This window comes from Delphinus delphis, chromosome 10 (assembly GCF_949987515.2).
Source record: "Delphinus delphis chromosome 10, mDelDel1.2, whole genome shotgun sequence".
In the NCBI taxonomy this organism is placed as follows: domain Eukaryota; kingdom Metazoa; phylum Chordata; class Mammalia; order Artiodactyla; family Delphinidae; genus Delphinus; species Delphinus delphis.
The window spans coordinates 42400960-42418864 of NC_082692.2; the positions used below are offsets into that span (position 1 = coordinate 42400960).

General features: G+C 35.0%; 1 protein-coding gene across 3 annotated transcripts in view; it reads left to right on the forward strand.

The window, feature by feature from the left end:
- The window catches only part of FAM83B (family with sequence similarity 83 member B), an 86430-nt gene that overhangs the window by 19168 nt on the left and 49357 nt on the right, over positions 1 to 17905 (forward strand). For 2 of the 3 annotated variants that reach the window (XM_060022058.1, XM_060022057.1), the window contains one exon: positions 230 to 733. In XM_060022058.1, the coding sequence (XP_059878041.1) occupies positions 290 to 733 (444 nt within the window). In that variant the 5' untranslated portion in view covers positions 230 to 289. Of the gene's footprint in view, positions 1 to 229; positions 734 to 17905 lie in introns of those variants that run through there. The other variant, XM_060022059.1, reaches the window with a different exon arrangement.

Here is a 17905-nt window from a genome sequence, read left to right on the forward strand (position 1 = left end):
AAAGGAATATCAGCTAGCAGTCTGTGAATGGGATTCTGTTTAGCTTATTTGTGATAGATATGTGAATTATGGTATTATTATTGCCACTTTGGATATGAAATGTATGTCATATTGAGCTACTGGTACTCATTTTTATGAGTAAATGTAAAAATAACAGTTGACATGGATTATGAAACATTTGATTACAGAATTCTAACTGATCTTGATTTCCTTCTTTTTAAATACCCAGATACCTCTCATCCCTGCACGAATGGGCATTTGAAAGTGCCATTGTCAAAGGTTTGCAAGCATGGAGAACTCATCAATGCTTTCCTCCTTGAATGACGAATGTAAATTAGACAATTACATTGAACCTCACTACAAGGAATGGTATCGAGTAGCTGTGGACACACTGATTGAACAGGGGTTAGATGCATACCAAGAATTTCTTGCCAAGGAACGAGTGTCAGACTTTCTAGCCGAGGAAGAAATTAATTATATTTTGAAAAATGTTCAAAAAGTGGCACAAAGCACAGCATATGGTACTGATAATTCCTGCGATGATACCTCATCTTCAGGGACTTACTGGCCCGTTGAGTCTGATGTGGAAGCTCCAAATCTTGAATTGGGCTGGCCATACGTGATGCCTGGACTCGTAAGGGGTACCCAAATTGACCTCCTCTTTCATCCACCAAGAGCACAACTATTTACAATTAAGGAAACCATTCGGAAGATGATAAAAGAAGCAAGAAAGGTAATATTTCTATTTATAAATGAAAAATTTGAAATGTGGAAAATCACCAGAGTAGTATAACAGACATATATGTTAATGAAAGAGTCTCTATATGTATAGACCATGCCTATTTCAGGAAATATATATATGGATACGTAGAAAGGTTGTAACTTCCCATACCTTGTAAATATCTGAGAGAGTGGTGTTGGGTTCCTACTACAGGTGGAGATTTCCTTCTCTTCATCACGTACATGAGAGATCTTCACCCATGAAGGCTGAGGTGTATGGACCGGAAAAGAGATGATTTGATGTATTCATAGCCTAAATCACTTACATTTTCCTTAATCTCTGAAAGGAAATATGTGGTTGGCAAATCTGGTGAATTTTTCTTTGTTCTTAACAGGACTGAGCCCTAATTCTTGTTCTGGATATAGTTTATCCTATTAAATAAAGCATAGATTTTCTTACTTATTTCCTAAGTTGTGTGAAAATGGTGAAAAATCAGGCTTGATAATGTAAAATTCTAAAGTAAAGTCCTGAGGTGCTTAGCATTTTAGGGCCTCTGTACTCTCTCTTAAATATTTATATTGGTTTATAAATCTCAGAAATTCTATTTTAAAGCTCAGATAAAACTGTAGAAATGTTCTTTTAATCAATCTAATAAAGCTTCTTGGGAGTTTTCTATGTACTCACCACCATGATGGATGCTTTGGAAACTACAACAAAATTTCCCAGGCTGTTTATTGAGTTTTAAAGTATATGATCAAAAAGTTATGATTGTTAACTATGAAGTGTCTATTTCTTAGTTATGGATACTATACAGTATAGAAATTTAGACCTAAAAGGGGCCTTGCGATGCACACATACACGGCATTGCTTTCTTTCATGTCAACAAGACACAGAGATGCTTGGGAAAGCATGCTTTTATGAAGTACAGACATATTAGACCCTTGAAACCCACAGGGACATGGTAGTTTAGAAGACAGGCAACTAAGAGCCTCCCGTTCACATTAGGAAGACACAGTGTTCCAAGGCTACTGTCAAACTCAGGCTTTGCAAAAGTAAGGTGATTTTTTTTTTCCCTGGACCTTTTAAACTCAAATAACCTGACCTTGTAACCATATTAACTCCTTTAGCAGGGTTACATCAAGGGAGCACTAATCTATTCCAGTTGTTAAACATTAGCTATAGAATCAGGTACACGGTAGGTGTCCAAACTTTCATTGAATGAATTGAACTGTCAGTTCAATTTTCTGAATTGAACCATGAGGATTTTTAAAACTGGACTATCCTGTGCTCTGAGAACAAAGTATACAATTGTATTTTGTGAAACAACAGAAGTCAAGAAAATATATGAGTCCTTGTAAAGGTAAAACAACAAATATCAAGTACGAACATTTGTGAATTTCTTCTTGGGGAGACAATATGTTTTTGAACTACAGTGTTAACTGAAAATTGAAAAATACATCAGTGAAGCTTAATATTTGTTATTATGGTAAACTTAGTAGTTATGAGTTCATTAGCCTGCACCACAGCTAATCTCCTACGGGGCATTGCATTTCTGTGGCACAAAATGAAATTCAGGAGCTAGCATGAGCTCTTGGGCTAGCACTTACTGGAAACTGAACATTAGTCATGACCATCTGATGTATTTTTCTTTCTAATGTGGCAGCTATTTATTTAGTGAGCCTCTAAAAGTAATATCCTCTGCCTGGTCATCGTCTGCTTAGAATTCCTACTTGAATTAACAAGCTGAGGAACTCAAAGTCCAAACTGTAAAACAATAATGTAATGCTTTGCTTCTCTTTCACCAAATCTAAGTGGCATAAAATAAGAAAGAATTCTACCTTTATACATACCCAAGGTATGTATATTACCTTGTATATACATATCCAAGCTGAATTCAAAGAAAGAGAATTATTTGAACTTTATAAGTTGAGTATATTGAAATTGAATATAAATCATAATAGATTACTTAGTGGTTTTCTTTCCTTTTTTTTTTCCCCGAAAGCATTGGAGAATGTGTTTGTTTCTAATCAGATGCAATAAATATTGAGGTTAAATGGGCTATAAATGCATGGGATGTATATTTTGCGAATATTTTGGAAATTTCTTCATATGTCACTATGTTAGTTTAAAGATTTTTGAAGGATCCAATACTCCAGAGAAGAAAAAGTTATTGATCACATTTTTACAAAATTTTAGACTATTTAGCCCATAACTGAACAAGGTCCTGTGAAAAATGTTAAAATAAGAAGAGCAAATATTATTATGAAATACCAGCTTGTTGAAACACATTGCCTTTTAAATATTCTGCCTGCTTTTCATGACTATCATTTATTCAGCAGGTAAGTTAGGCTCTTGTAAACCTTCAGAATCAAGCCTGTTAGTTATTATGATAAACTTCTTTTTTCTGAACTATTTTCAGAGGACAAATTCTCTTTATTGGTAACTCTCAATGAATTGTCATGACAGGATGAAATGTATGAAGAGGATGATCTTTTTTTTCATAAAGTATTTGAATAATGTTTATTTTAGTGAATAGAATAAAGTTTTTTGCCTCTGTGAAATTATTTTGTTAATCAACATTACGAAACTCTGTGGAGCTATGAGGCCATAACAAGTAGAGCTAGGAACCAGCAAAGCAGAATCCAGGAAATGATCTCAGAGAAGAACTTAAATTCGTTTTCACTGCTCTGTTTGCAATTAAGATAAGGTGCTTATGAAAATAAATGTCATATAATGGAAAAAAAAAATCTTAAAATAATAGAAAGGAGCCAAAAGCAGTTTTCTTAGAGGTCCAATCATTTGAAGTCTGATCATAACCACTGAAAATACTTTGTTTTTGAATTTCATTAATTTATATGCATTAGTTTTATTATCTCTGAATCATTCTGTTTTTATAAGCAGAATATAATCTTTATAGTATTTCAAAAATCCATAGATTTGTTTGTATTTGTTCATTTCATTTATGTCAGTTGTCACAGGTTATTCAGAGAGATTTTTTTTTTTCTTCTTTTGTTTCCATTTCTTTTTTTTTTTTCTTTTGTATATTTGCTTATTTGGCTATTTGACAATTTTCCTTTGGGAAAATCTAATTACAGGTAATACCCTGTGCCCTAAAATGGTCTTATTTTTATTTACTGGCTCTTTCCTAACTTCCTTCTATTTTTCACTGTGTGGTTGACATAATTAAATTTGGTTCAACTTTATAAAGTCTGATAGCATCTAGCAAGACTTTTCCCAGGTAATTATCTGTCTGTCAAGAGGTGTTCCCAAGATGATATATGCATTTATTCCTAATTACTTCTACTCTGTGTTATGAAAATGTCCCCTCTAATTACTTTAAAAAGTCATCTTTCACTAAAGTCATTTTTCTTCTGTCCACTCAGTGATAAATATCCCTAAAGTAACCATTTCTGGTAGTCTTGAATATGTAAATGTTTAACCAGAATGCTGTTGGCCTCTCTGTTTCCTAATTCTAGGCTAGCATCTTCCATAAGATGTGACTCTTACTCTTGTGAAATATGGGGTCGAGAAGATACATAAGCAAAAGTCTAGTGAGAATTAGGGCAGAAGTGATTCCTGAGGTGCTCTGTCCTGCATCTCCTGAGTTCAGATCTTGGTTGCTCCCTGAGTCACTGTTCCTAGGTGTGTCTGTTACAGCCTCAGAATTCTTAGTAATACAGAGAAACATTTACTACCAGGTGGCCCATTGCCACAAAAGGGAAGGTGGACTAATGATGGGGGCTTCTGGGATTTGATGGGTGTTATAAAAGTAGCACTGGACTAGAGGCTTGATAGCTAACTAGTTATGGATTGAACAAGTCATTGTACACCACAGGTATCTTCACTTGTTTAATGAAAGACATGAAGCAAAGCATTTTAGGGTTTTTTAAATCGAATGTTCTTATCCAAATCTCTAATAGCACTTACCACCTCAAGATTATTTCAATATGTTATACTGAATTAGTTCATTATATGAATAATAATAATTGTGTCATAGTGTGTCACTTTCATCACTATTACTTTGCAGCCATATCCTGCCCAGCTAAGTGATATTTATGTGTTTGTCAGTGCCTTTATTAGACTAGGGTTATCTCTCTCCTGATATTCCCAATTTTTATTAAGAATTTCCTCTCTGCACCCTCCCATTCCAACACAAAGAATATTTCTTTGTTTAAATTTGAGTCAAAATTAGTTTCTTCCAAAAAATAGCTTTTACTTAGTAAGATTTAATGACATTAGTATCCTGTGACATTAATTTGAACAGCTTTTCTTTGAATAAAATGCATTTTATGTGTGTGTGTATATACGTGTGTGTGTGTGTGTGTGAGAGAGAGAGAGAGAGACAGAGAGAGAGAGAGAGACAGAGAGAGACAGAGACAGAGAGAGAAAGAGACAGAGAGAGAAAGAGAGCGAGAGATCTTGTTAAAAATCTTTTTAAAATTGTACTGACTTTACAATGTTAACTCTCACTGTGTCTGCATGGGAATACTCTCTATATGCCAAACTCCTGGTTCTCTACTCCTATCCTCCACTACTAACAATAACCCTGATGATTTTAACACAGTTACTTTAACACAGTTACTTTAACACAGTTACACAGAAAGCTGCAGCCTCTTTTAATTGCCAATTTCAAATAATGCTCTTTTTCAAAGAGACTTCTTGGAATGACATGAAGGCTCTGAATCTCAGAGTCAGTTAGGGCTGGCTTGAATCCCAACTCAAACAGCTGTTTGCACTAGACATTATACTACAAACTCTCTGAGCTTTAGTTTTCTCATCTGTAAAACGGAGATGCTAATACTCCATAGGATCCTTGAGAGAGTGGAATGAATTGGCTGACCTATCTACCATGACACCTCCATATGTTTAATACCCTGCGTGTGGTGTTGAGATGATGGCGACCCCTTCTTCTCCTTCTTCTACTTTTCCTCTTACTACATTACTCAAGACCTTTATTTTGTCAAAGAATCCATCAGCCTGTATTTTTAAAATTAATTTTTATTGGAGTGTAGTTGCTTTACAATGTTGTTAGTTTCTACTGTACAGCAAAATGAATCAGCTATACATATACATATATCCGCTCTTTTTTGGATTTCCATCCGATTTAGGTCCCTACAGTGTATTAAGTAGAGTTACCTGTGCTATGTGGTATGTTCTCATTAGTTGTCTGTTTTATACGTAGTATCAATAGCATATATGTGTCAATCCCAATCTCCCAACTCCTCTCACACCCCCGCTTCCCCCTTGGTATCCATACATTTGTTCTCTACATGTGTCTCTATTTCTGCTTTACAAATAAGATCATCTATACCATTTTTTCTAGATTCCACATACATGCATTAATATACAGTATTTGTTTTATCAGCCTGTATTTTTGCATCACTGTGATTTGGCATTTCTTCTTTAAAAGTGAGAGCAATGAATGACCAAGTCCAGTATGTAACAAGACAGCATCTTACCAGGAATGCCAGCCAGGGTTATTAGCTGTTGTTGAAATGACTCAAACCCATTTCTGAAGTATCGTGGTGATTATGTACACTGCATTAGCAATCTACATAGCATTTTCCCAGTATTACTGCTTAGAAAGTTCAAAATGGGAAAATTTTGATTCAACATAAGTTTGTATATTTGAAAATAAGACCCACTGTGAAGACAGCTTAGATGTATGAATTTTATACTCTGGATGTGCAGAAAAGGCATCTCTTTTATGGACAGGTATTCAGAGTTGAAGAAAAAATTATAAACCTGCTTTCTTACATAAAGATCCAAAGATCTGAAAAGATACAGAGTTCTGGTGAAAAGCTAAGGTGGAGGTAGGGGAACATTCTGTAGACCAAGAGGAAAAAAGGTAGTCATTCCATTTTCATCTTGAATTTTAAAAGTGATAATTTTATTAGATTTTTAAATAAAGACATTATACAAGGGTTCCATATTTATAAAAAAGAAGAGCAAGTTTTTGTAAGTTTTTAAAGTTCATATTTATTATAGACCTGCCATTTCGGGTCAAAAGTTGGTTTAAGTAACTCTGAGTTTATGAACTATTATTACTTACTAAATATTCTGATGTAATTCAAAAAGTAATATTAGGTATATTATTTAAGGTCTACCATAATTAGTCTTAGATTAAAAGACTTTGCTTTCCTGATAGAGTGGCTGTTTTTCTGCTCTGTGGAAGCAAAAAATCTGGTGTATGAAAAAATAAAAAAAATTGTTATATAAGACCTCCAGCTTGGTTTGTATACTAAAGTCATGTGTGATTTATGAGTTTCAGATGCTTTACCAGGCTATGTCTTATCAGGTAAAGTCTTAAATCGCCCATGATTTTCATTTTTAACCGATTTGAATTATTATTATTGAATTTGAATTATTTCAGAGTGAGCATGATTTATCTGATTAAGGGAAATGTTTTTAAGACCATTTTCTGTTCTCAGTTTTTACCCTTTGGTACTCTTTAATTCTTTTTCTTTTCTTTTTCCAAAATAAGCTGTGAGAAGCAATTCCTATAGGGACTGCATGTGGTGTGTACAATCTTTCTCTTGAACTTTGAGAGAGCCTGTTATTGACCATAGGACAAAATTTAGTTCTTTGTATTCTGGGTTCTCTGAAATAGACAGTTTATTTTTTATGATAATTTGTTTACTCATTTTCCTTCCTGTCATAGGATTAAATTTTTAAAAACTTATTTATTTATTGAAGTGTGTAATATTTTTCTGATAATACACCTTTAGTAGTGTGTTGGAATGGCAAAGCTAATCATAAAACATTATGATCATAAAACATTCAGTTTTCCTAATGTCTAAATAATACTTAAAGTTCATAGGGATAGAATTTAGCAGTTTTGCAAACTCAGATGCCTTTAGAGCCAAGCCAGAAAAATAACCCTGCACAGGAGAACGGGGCAAGTAGTATTCTAATAGGAAGCGGAAGGAACATGGATGAAGAGAACTCTGTAGGCATCTTTGTTTAAAATGTTATACATAAAATGTAGTTTGCAGCTGAATGGGATGATAAGCTTAGGACCTCAGGTACACATTGAAGTATCTTATCAAATGTTAACTTCCATGAGAATAAAGGGATATAACTTTCTTTTGCTTATCTGTCCTCCTAATGAGATGTGAAATGTAATGGGGGGTTGCTATGGGGACCCTTTTGAGATGAGGGTGGCTCTCACACCAGACAGATGTTTGTATTCCAAGGATTCTGCCTATTCTCCTGTAGTTGCCACAGATTCATCATGTGGCATATACTTTTATATCAATCATTCATGTCTTTTAACTAGTCGCTCTTCAAATTATCTTGAAAAACGTTGCTTTTATTATCAGGACTGGAACTAGCATCTGATTTTGAGTAAAAGATTTATCTTATGTTATCTAGTAACAGGAACACGTAATTTATTGAGCACTTATGTGTCATGTACTGGTCAGTATTTTGCATGCAGTACTTTAAACTGACCTTCATACCTTCCTGTGAAATAGGTACTTTTATTATCCATACTTTACTGATGAATAATCTGCTATCTTGTGATAGGTGTGACTAAGTCAGTGGTGATGATCTAAAAGGGTCATAACTGGAAACTATTAATAGCTGCATATTCCCAAATGGAGGTTTTAGAAGACCTGGTTGAGAGGGTCTGGGATGGAGACCAGTTGGTGGGGATGTGGAAGCACTGGTTTCTAAATGGGTCAGGTACAAAGCCATTGTGGGGTTACTATTAGAAGTCAGAAGTGACCTACTGGAAATGACAGAAGGTTATGATACGTAGATGAGATGTAGCACCTAGAATGCAGACTAAATCAGGATGTCCTGAACAGAAACGGGTTCTCTGAGTTTCAAATAAAGGAGACATTCAAAGAAGTAAGAGAAGGGCAGTCAATGAGGTTGTCCTCTGGCCTCTTCTTGGTTCAACTATGACTGGGTCAGCCAGCCTTTGGCCAGTCTTAACAGGTGACAAGTATGGCAAGCTACTCATTCATTCAGCAAATATTTATTTAATGTCTGCTGTGTGTCAAGTAGAGTTCTAAATTCTGAGGATACGGAAGAGAATAAAGTACCAAAGAAACCCTATCTTTGAATGGAGCTTACTGACAAATAGGGAGATTTAGATTTTAATAAGCGTAATAAATTAGGAGTGCTATGGAAAAAAACAAAACACAAATATGGCTGGGTAAGGAGTGCTGATTAAGAGCGGTGGCAGGGGTTAGTTTGCGATTTTAAATTGGTTGTTCAGAAGAGGCCTCATCAAGAAGGTGACATTGGAGTCAAGATTTGAGGTAAGAAGGAATGAGCCCTGCATCTCTTTGAGGGCAGAGCAGACTAGACATAGGGTAAACTTTAGGGCAGGGACATGCCTTCTTGTTTGTTAGAGGAACAGTATGGATGCCAGTTCCTGGACCCAAGAAAGCAAAGGGGAGATGAGTTAGGTGAGTTCAGAGAGGTATCATGGAGGTCCTCATGGACCATCACAAAGACATTGGCTTATGCTCCATGTAAAATGGGGAGCCACTGGAGAATTTTGGGCAAAAGAGAGACATGATCAATTTGAAATATGCTTTATTTTAAAAGGACACATCTGGCTGCAGTATTGAAAATTGACTATAGGGGCTTAAGAATAAGCATAGCAGAGGCTATTACAATAATTCAAATGTGAGATGATATTGTCTTAGATCACCAGGATGGTAGCAGTGCTGGTCAGATTTTGGATCTATTTTGAAGGCAGTAAAATGTGGGGTATGAAATAAGTTGAATAATATAAGATGACCCCAAAATTTTTGGCCTGAGCAACTAGGATTATGGCATTGTCCTTTGAGGTTGGCCTCAGAGTCATGAGAGAGTTGGAATCAGAAAGCAGGCAGAGACCAAGGCACAGAGGCTTTTAAGTTATCATTTTCACCAGAGCCCTGAGATAGTCGACTGGTGATGGCAGCCACCAAGAGCAACATGTGTCTAAATAGAGATTAGGGTTCAGATTAGAATCTACATCCAGCGTGGCTGGACTTGGAAATAGTTCTGGTCCTGAGCTCTTAGGTGAGAGGCGGCCTAGGAAGTACCTGGATAAGCCTCAGATACAACGAAGTAGGTAAAAAAAAACATGTGAGATAAGAAGACTGTCTGGATGATGACCCGGGACCTGATAAGGCAGGAGGTTATATAACCTGCTGAGAAACAGAGTCTCCCAAAGGCAAGTGTTAAGCAACCCCATGTGCTGGTCAGGTGAGGGGAAAAACAAGAACTGGGAGGGTGCCTTTGGGACCTCACTTTCTTCAGAGGTCACCTTGGGTCATACATGTTGAGGAGTAGGAGATGTACTGTGGAGAGCTTGACATTTTAGACAACAGGGAATGTGGGGGGAGTAGAGTGGGGCTGTAAAAAGGAAGGCGGTGGGGGGTGTGTGTTGAGATCAAATTGTGAAGGTCCTTCAGTCCAGCTTTGTGGGTATGGACAGTGAGAGGTCATGAAATGTTTCTGAGTAATACCATTACATCCGATCCTGGATATATTAACATTTTGTTGGTTAGCTAAAATGTAGAGGGAAATATAAAACAGTTTGTAACATATGTTGGGATAATGCTCACCAGCAGACTGATAATGGCCTGGAGCTGACGACGTCTTCTTGAAATGAGAATATACCTTCAATTTCCTGCAGGAATAGAAAACTATAACTACTTAATTCTGTGCCCTAAAGAAGATGATTTAGGGGGTAGGTCTTAAAGCTATTTAAAAATGTCTTAATATTTTAAGTCAATAAAATTTATTTCTGTATAAAAAGTCTCAACTACATACTATATTATATATAGTTTATATGTATTTATTGAATCCCTGCTATGTTCAAGACAATCTGTTAGGTCATACAAGTAGAAAAATAAACACTTCAAGTGGTTTAGAGTCTAATATTTGGGGGATGTGCTAAAAGATTTCTGGGAGTTGTATAGATAAGAGGTTGAGGGTGTATGGACATTATGTGAGTGACCTATGTATTACAAAGGGGCTGGATTTTTTTCCCACCTTTTTACTCTGTGTATCAGAGTGTTATAGAGATATTTCCTGAAGTTTCAAAGTAGAAAAGTTTTGATGTAGTTGAAATGCCTTCAAAATATTTGCTGGCAGAGACAGATTACTAGTTCAATGATTGCATAGAATAAAGGTTTATTTTTTCTTATTATCAGAGTATACGTATTCCTTATAGAAAATATGGGGGAAAATACAGGAAGGGGTTAAGAAAATAAACTTTAGAAATTTTCTTCCCTCTAAGATATAAATAGATGGATAGAGAAGTACATGTGCACACAACTGTGTGTGTGTGTGTGTGTGTGTGAGAGAGAGAGAGAGAGATCTCTGAACACCCAATATTAGATCGCTGAAATAGAATGTTCGCATGTAAAATAGTTGAGATCATATTTGAAATTATGTATAACAATTTGCCTCCTGCTTTTTCCACTTAGGATTTTTCCCATAATAAAATACTTGATTTCCTGTGCTGATAAGCAAAGGCATATAGAACAGGGGCAGTGGAGGCTGCTTGGGTGCAGGTAATAAGGAAGTTCATTGTCTCTTGGGAATTTGAAAACAACAATAAGTCTGACTAAAAGGCAGTGTGCTTTTTTTATGACACCGTGTGCTGGCAGAGACCGTGTAAATAATATCAGGGATAATGTGCTCTTTCACCAGGGCAGCCTCTGCTGCAGACAGGGCGGATCCCTGCTACCTGGACCCGTACCTACCCTCCTCCCACCCCTCGGCACACCAGTACTGATATGATGAGCATCTCCCAGTAATATTCCTTTAGAAAGCCTTTAGAATTTAGAAATGAAGAAAGCCTCATAACTATTTTTGCATAATTATTAGCTACTCAATAATTAATCTCGAAGCTTTAAAAGCAGAAAAATCAGTAAGTGTACATTTTCTTTCCTTTGGGCTGTATTAATGTCTTATTAATCATCACCTATCAATTTTCCCCCTAAGAAGTCAAACAAATATTTTAAATAAGTAAATAAATGTGAAAATGCAAAAACATTGCCATTTGGCTAAATATCAATCCAATATGTGCTACTGGAAAATCCATAATCATGAGAAAAAATCAGTATCTGAGTCACAGTACATAGTCATACTCAAGCCTGCTGAAATTTGGGAGCAGTTACTTAAAAACAGAAAAGAATCTCGGGTTAGTGACCATGTGGTCTTTTTACTAAAGAGCAGTTGGAAATTGAGAAAGTCCAAAAGTGCAAAGTCACCCAACTGATTAATAACTCTCAGTACAGATCATATTCAGGGGTCTTCCATTCCCAGACTCATATCACGTCGCTTCTCTACTGGGAAGGAGAACTAAATTTGTTCATGACATTAATACTATCTAGCATTTATTGGCTGGTATGTGCCAGGCTGTGTGCTAAGCTCTTTATATGTATTAATATTTATATTCACAACAGCTCTCTCAGGTAGGTACCTCTGTTGCCTCCTTTCATGGGTGAAGAACAAAGAGGTTAAATAATTTATACTAGGAAGTGAAGTAGGCAATGCTGGTACTTGAGTCCAAACAGAGCACCTGATAGACCTTCCATGCTGGTACCAGGCAAACCACTGAATTCTCAGGACACTTTTGTACAGGTCCTATTACATTCGGGTTCCTGATGATGTACCAGATAGAGTCCAGGTCAACAAGCATGGCGTATATGAGGCTCCTCCTGTTAAAGGTGGCTCCCGCTGCATCCTCACCTTTGTGCTTTATCTCCTTCCACCTCCTTCCTGTCACTTGACCCTGCAGTGTTACTTACTGCCATTCTGTGGGCCTTTCATGACAGCTTATTGCTTCCTAATTTTCTACATGATTATTCCCCTCCTTGGAACATCCTTTTCCATATTCTTTGCCTCCCATTCATCTTTTAAAATCCATGTTCAATTTTACTTGCTACATTGAGCCCTGATCAGTTTTCTTGCCAGATGTTGATTAGTTGCTCTTATGATATTGTCACCTTATACTTGTGCTTTGGATTTTAGATGAGATATGTTTTGCATTCTGTCATAGGGCTCAGGGTTCTCTACCCATTCTTTTCTTATTTTTTAAACTAGGTTATTTGTTTAAGATTGATTTCTAAGAATTTTTTATGCCATATATTAATTATTTGTCAGATACATGTCTTGCAAATCTCCTCTGTGGCTTACTTTTTCACCCTGATATGGTATATTTGTTTGATAAACAGAGGTTCTTAATTTTAATGTAGCTCAATTTTTTATTTTTTATTTTAGGATTAGCTATTTTGGAGTTTCATGGAAGAAATATTTTTCTACCTACGATCAAGAAGATGTTCTCCTTTGTTAGCTTTTAGAAGTTTTATTTTGTCTTTCATATTTAGGTTTACAAATCCTTCTGGTATTGATTTGTGTGTGTCATATGAGGTCAGGGTCCATTTTAATTTTTGTAGAGTTACTATCTAGTTGACCTAGCACCATTTATTGAAAAGATCATCCCTTCTATGCTGTACTGCAGTGACACTATTGTCATAACTTAAGTGACCACTTTGATATTAATATATTTCTCACTGTATTCTGTTCCTTTGATCTATTTCTTAACCCTGTTCCAAGACCACAGTGTTTTAGTTTTTATAGCTTTATAGTAAGCCTCTCTATTTGGTAGCATAAGTATTCTAGTTTTGCTCTTCTTCAGTATTGCCTTGGCTATTCTAAATCCTTTGCTTTTCTGTAGGAATTTTAGAATCATCTTGTCAATTAAAAAAAAAAATCTGAGCTTTTGATTGGTATTATATTGCATCTGTAGACTATTTGAACAGAATTAAATGTTACAATATTGAATCTTCCAATCCATGAATGACATATGTTCCTACATTTATAGTTATAAATACTTTCTTTCAGTGAGATTTTGTAGTTTTCTGTGTATAGGTCTTACATATCACTTGTTTGATTTATTAGTGGTTATTTGTTTTTTTTCTGATATTAGAAATAATATTTGAATATTTTTGTTCTAATTTTTCTTCTTTGCTAGTGTGTAGAAATACAATATATTTTTCATATTTTGACCTTGGATTCAATGACTTGATAAATTCATTTATTAATTCCAATAGTTTATGTATAGACTATTTGGAATTTTCTAGATATATCATCATATCTGTAACTAATGCTAGTTTTATTTTCCCTTTTGCAATCCATGTAACTCTTTATATTTTTGATTTACCTTACTACATTGCTAGGTCTTCCATTACAATGTTGAATATAGCATGAAATACAAACAGTACTTGCTGTGAATTTTTTTTTAAACAAGCTACCATTGCAGTTGTAAAGACTTTTATTGTTGCTTGTTTAGAGATAATGTATTTTTTTCTACATCTGCTTTTAAGGCTTTCCTTTTCATGTCTCATTTTCAGGAGCTTTAATATGATGTAACTGGATGAGGACTTATTTTTTAATTTTTTTTTTCCTTGACGTAGTAGAGCTTCTTGAATCTGTCTTGTCTTTCTGTTGCTTTAGAAATATCTCAGCTGGCATCTCTTCAAGTGTTGATCCTCCTGTTCTATTTCTGCTCCTGTCCTAAGAATTCTAATTGCTGGTGTATACATCTTTGTTTATTTTTACTTAAACACATCCCATATAATTCATATTCATTTTTGTATCTTCCATAATTTTTTCCCTGTATATTTCATTCTGGATATTTTCTACATAGGTATCTTTAAGTCTTAACCAATCCTTTCTTTGAGTATTATTTATTATTAAACTCAACTGTTGAATTCTTAATTCGGATGGTATTTTTCAGCCATTTAATTTTTTTTTTTTTTTAGGTTTGGGATTTTTATTTATTTATTTATTTTTAACACCTTTATTGGAGTATAATTGCTTTACAATGGTGTGTTAGTTTCTGCTTTATAGCAAAGTGAATCAGCTGTACATAAACATATATCCCCATACCTCCTCCCTCTTGCGTCTCCCTCCCACCCTCCCTATCCCACCCCTCTAGGTGGACACAAAGCACTGAGCTAATCTCCCTGTGCTATGAAGCTGCTTTCCACTAGCTATCTATTTTACAGTTGGTAGTGTATATATGTCCATGACATTCTCTCACTTTGTCCCAGCTTACCCTTCCCCCTCCCCGTGTCCTCAATTCCATTCTCTATGTCTGCGTCTTTATTCCTGTCCTGCCCCTAGGTTCTTCAGAACTATTTTTTTTTTCTTTTTAGATTCCATATATATATGTATTAGCATACGGTATTTGTTTTTCTCTTTCTGACTTACTTCACTCTGTATGACAGTCTCTATGTCCATCCACCTCAGTAAAAGTAACTCAATTTCATTTCTTTTAATGGCTGAGTAATATTGCATTGTATATATGTGCCACATCTTTTTTATCCATTCATCTGTTGATGGATACTTAGGTTGCTTCCATGTCCCGGCTACTGTAAATAGAGCTGCAATGAACATTGTGGTACATGACTCTTTTTGAATTATGGTTTTCTCAGGGTATAACAGCCAGATAATTCTTGAATGCCTTAATAATAGTTATTTTAAAGTCTGTTTCTGGTGGCACCAGTATCTGGATCACCTATAAATCTGTTACTATTATCTGTGTTTTGTTTTTCCACCTGGTGTTTGGTCATTTGGCCCTGTCCTCTTACATGCTTGGAACTTTTGATTGAATGCTGAATATTTAGTATGAAAAGGTGCAGAAGTAATCTCCACTAAAGAGGATTTAGTTTTCTTTAAGTTGACAGTTAAGGTAAGGGTAAATCAACCTATTCCATACAGGGATTGAGGTATAAGGATGACATTTAGTCTTACAGAATAGTGGGCTATCTCCAGTTTTCATCTACTTCTAGGGTAACTCTTCTGGGATTTCACTGGAGGTATTTAGAGGAGCCTCTCTTTCTTGGAAGAATCTCAACTCCAATTTTTATCTTCCTAATGTGATTTTCAAAAGCTTTCTTAAGCTCTTTACCCTCTTATCAACTTTCTTCTCTTTTGTTTTTCATCCTTTTACTCAGTGTGCAATTTAAGATTTGCCAAATGTCTTTAGGGCAATAATTGCATGGAATCCTGAGTTCAGTTTATCATGATTCCCCTTTCTCTGTGATCAGGTGTCTGTAAGTCCTTTTTGCATTGATGGTACTGGAATCCAGTTTCTGTTTTCTTCATCCCTCTGAAATTGCTAAAAACTCTTCACCACAGCTTACTGCTTTGGCCTCAGTGCCTTGCTGTGTGAACTGGCAAATGTGAAAAAATATTAGGTGAAAAAGTGGCAGGAAACACTTGGCTTTCCTCATTGCTTCTCCTTTATCTATGATCTTGGCTCCACAAATTCTGGCTGCCTTTATTTTTGTTTTATAGCCTTTATTGTTTTCAGAAAGAATGTTGGTCTAATATAAGCTATCATAGTCTTGTATTAGAGGACTCCCTTTCATTTAATTTAGGATGAATTAGTATGATTAAATATCACAAAATCTTCATGTGAGAAAAAAATTACACATCTCTTAGATATATATTAATGGAATTAAAAATAAAAATAAAGGGTAAGCTATCACTATTTTAAAGTTGAGAAAAATTGTTTAAAATTTATGTCTAGTACTGAAATATAGATATTACTCATTCAATGAATCAGTTAAAGACTATTTTTATTTTACTCTTATTTTAAGAATTTCTAACATGTTTATGAATGGAGACCATCCTATATTTTATTTTTCCTCCTCATGCCTTACTTTTTCAACATTTTTCCATGCAGTACACATCATCAAACTCATTATTACAACCATTATCTTCATGGAGTTTTGTCTATCTGAGCTGCAAGTGATAGTCTTGTGTTTAAAATACTACTTAAAAATAGTATACATGTGAGAATACATTTATGTATAGATGTTCTATCTGTGTAAGGATAGATGTTTATATTTACATATGTTTTATATGTACATGCTTTTCATCATGTTTAAAATCTTAGAGACTTCTTAAAGCACACTTATAAATGTTTAACTCCATGGGAAATTTAATAGGGTTGAAGTGCTCCTAGGTTTAAAGCCTTAAAAAAAAAACTGTGTATCTTTTTAAAATGGCTTTATAAATATAAATATCATGTATAGCAATATATTATTTAGATATATTAAGTAGTGAAGTTTACATATAAATTTTGTACATATAACTTTTATATTTTAACAATTTCTGTTAAACTTAATTTTTTAGTAATATTCTCTCTTTCCCTCTTTTTTACGGCTGTGCCGCGTGGCTTGCAGGATCTCAGTTCCCAGACCAGGGATTGAACCTGGTGCCACAGCAGTGAAAGCACCGAGTCCTAACCACCGCCAGGGAACTCCCTAAACCTAATTTTTTAAACAGAAGTATATAATGTCAGATTCTATTCAAAACATCAAGAGGGAAATGAATGGCCCTGAGTGAAACCAAATACAAGAATTTTATAGCATTATATTTGTCAAAGTTGTATTTTAGAAAGCATAAGGTTTGGGAAAATGTAGTGTTAATTTTTTCAGATGTATGTTCATTTCACCTTTTTTCAAAAAACATCTGCCACATTCAAAAAATAAATGTATTCATTGAGCCAAGTACACCAGTCTTTTTCTCTTTCTAAGTTACATTCCAAATAATTTATTTCCGTTAACAATCCAATTTGGAAAACCATGAAGCTAACTTCTAAAATAAAAGGTTGTCATGTCAGCTGCCTTTTTATGTGTTTGTAGAAGTAGACCCATTCTGATTCAGTCATCAGGGCTTTTAAGATTTATTTGCATAGTTTCACAGTAGCAAAGTCCCTGGAGCTCAGAGTCACAGATTTCCCAGAGCTTATTTTCACGTTTAACATGTGTGTCCACACAGTTTTATTTTTCAGGGTAAGATCAAAGCAGTTGAGAGCCCAATTATTTAAAAATACCACTTCAGGAAATGTGACCCAAAGAGTGCACTCATTGATTACACATGTGAAATTCTCCCTTCAGCCTGGAAGTAGAAAAAGTCCTTTTTTTCTTTCCTCTTTTTCTTTCTTTCGTTTCTTTTTGTTTGTTTGTTTGTTTTGTTTCCTGGTTACTGCTGAAGAAACTGCTTCAGATTGCTGTAACCTATGTCACAGTATATTCAACTCATGTAATCTCATATTAAGAAGAAACAGTGACAAGAGAATTTTTAAAATTACACATGTTTATTATGGGGCTTAGCATTTAAAACTGTATTGAACATCTTTACTACTCA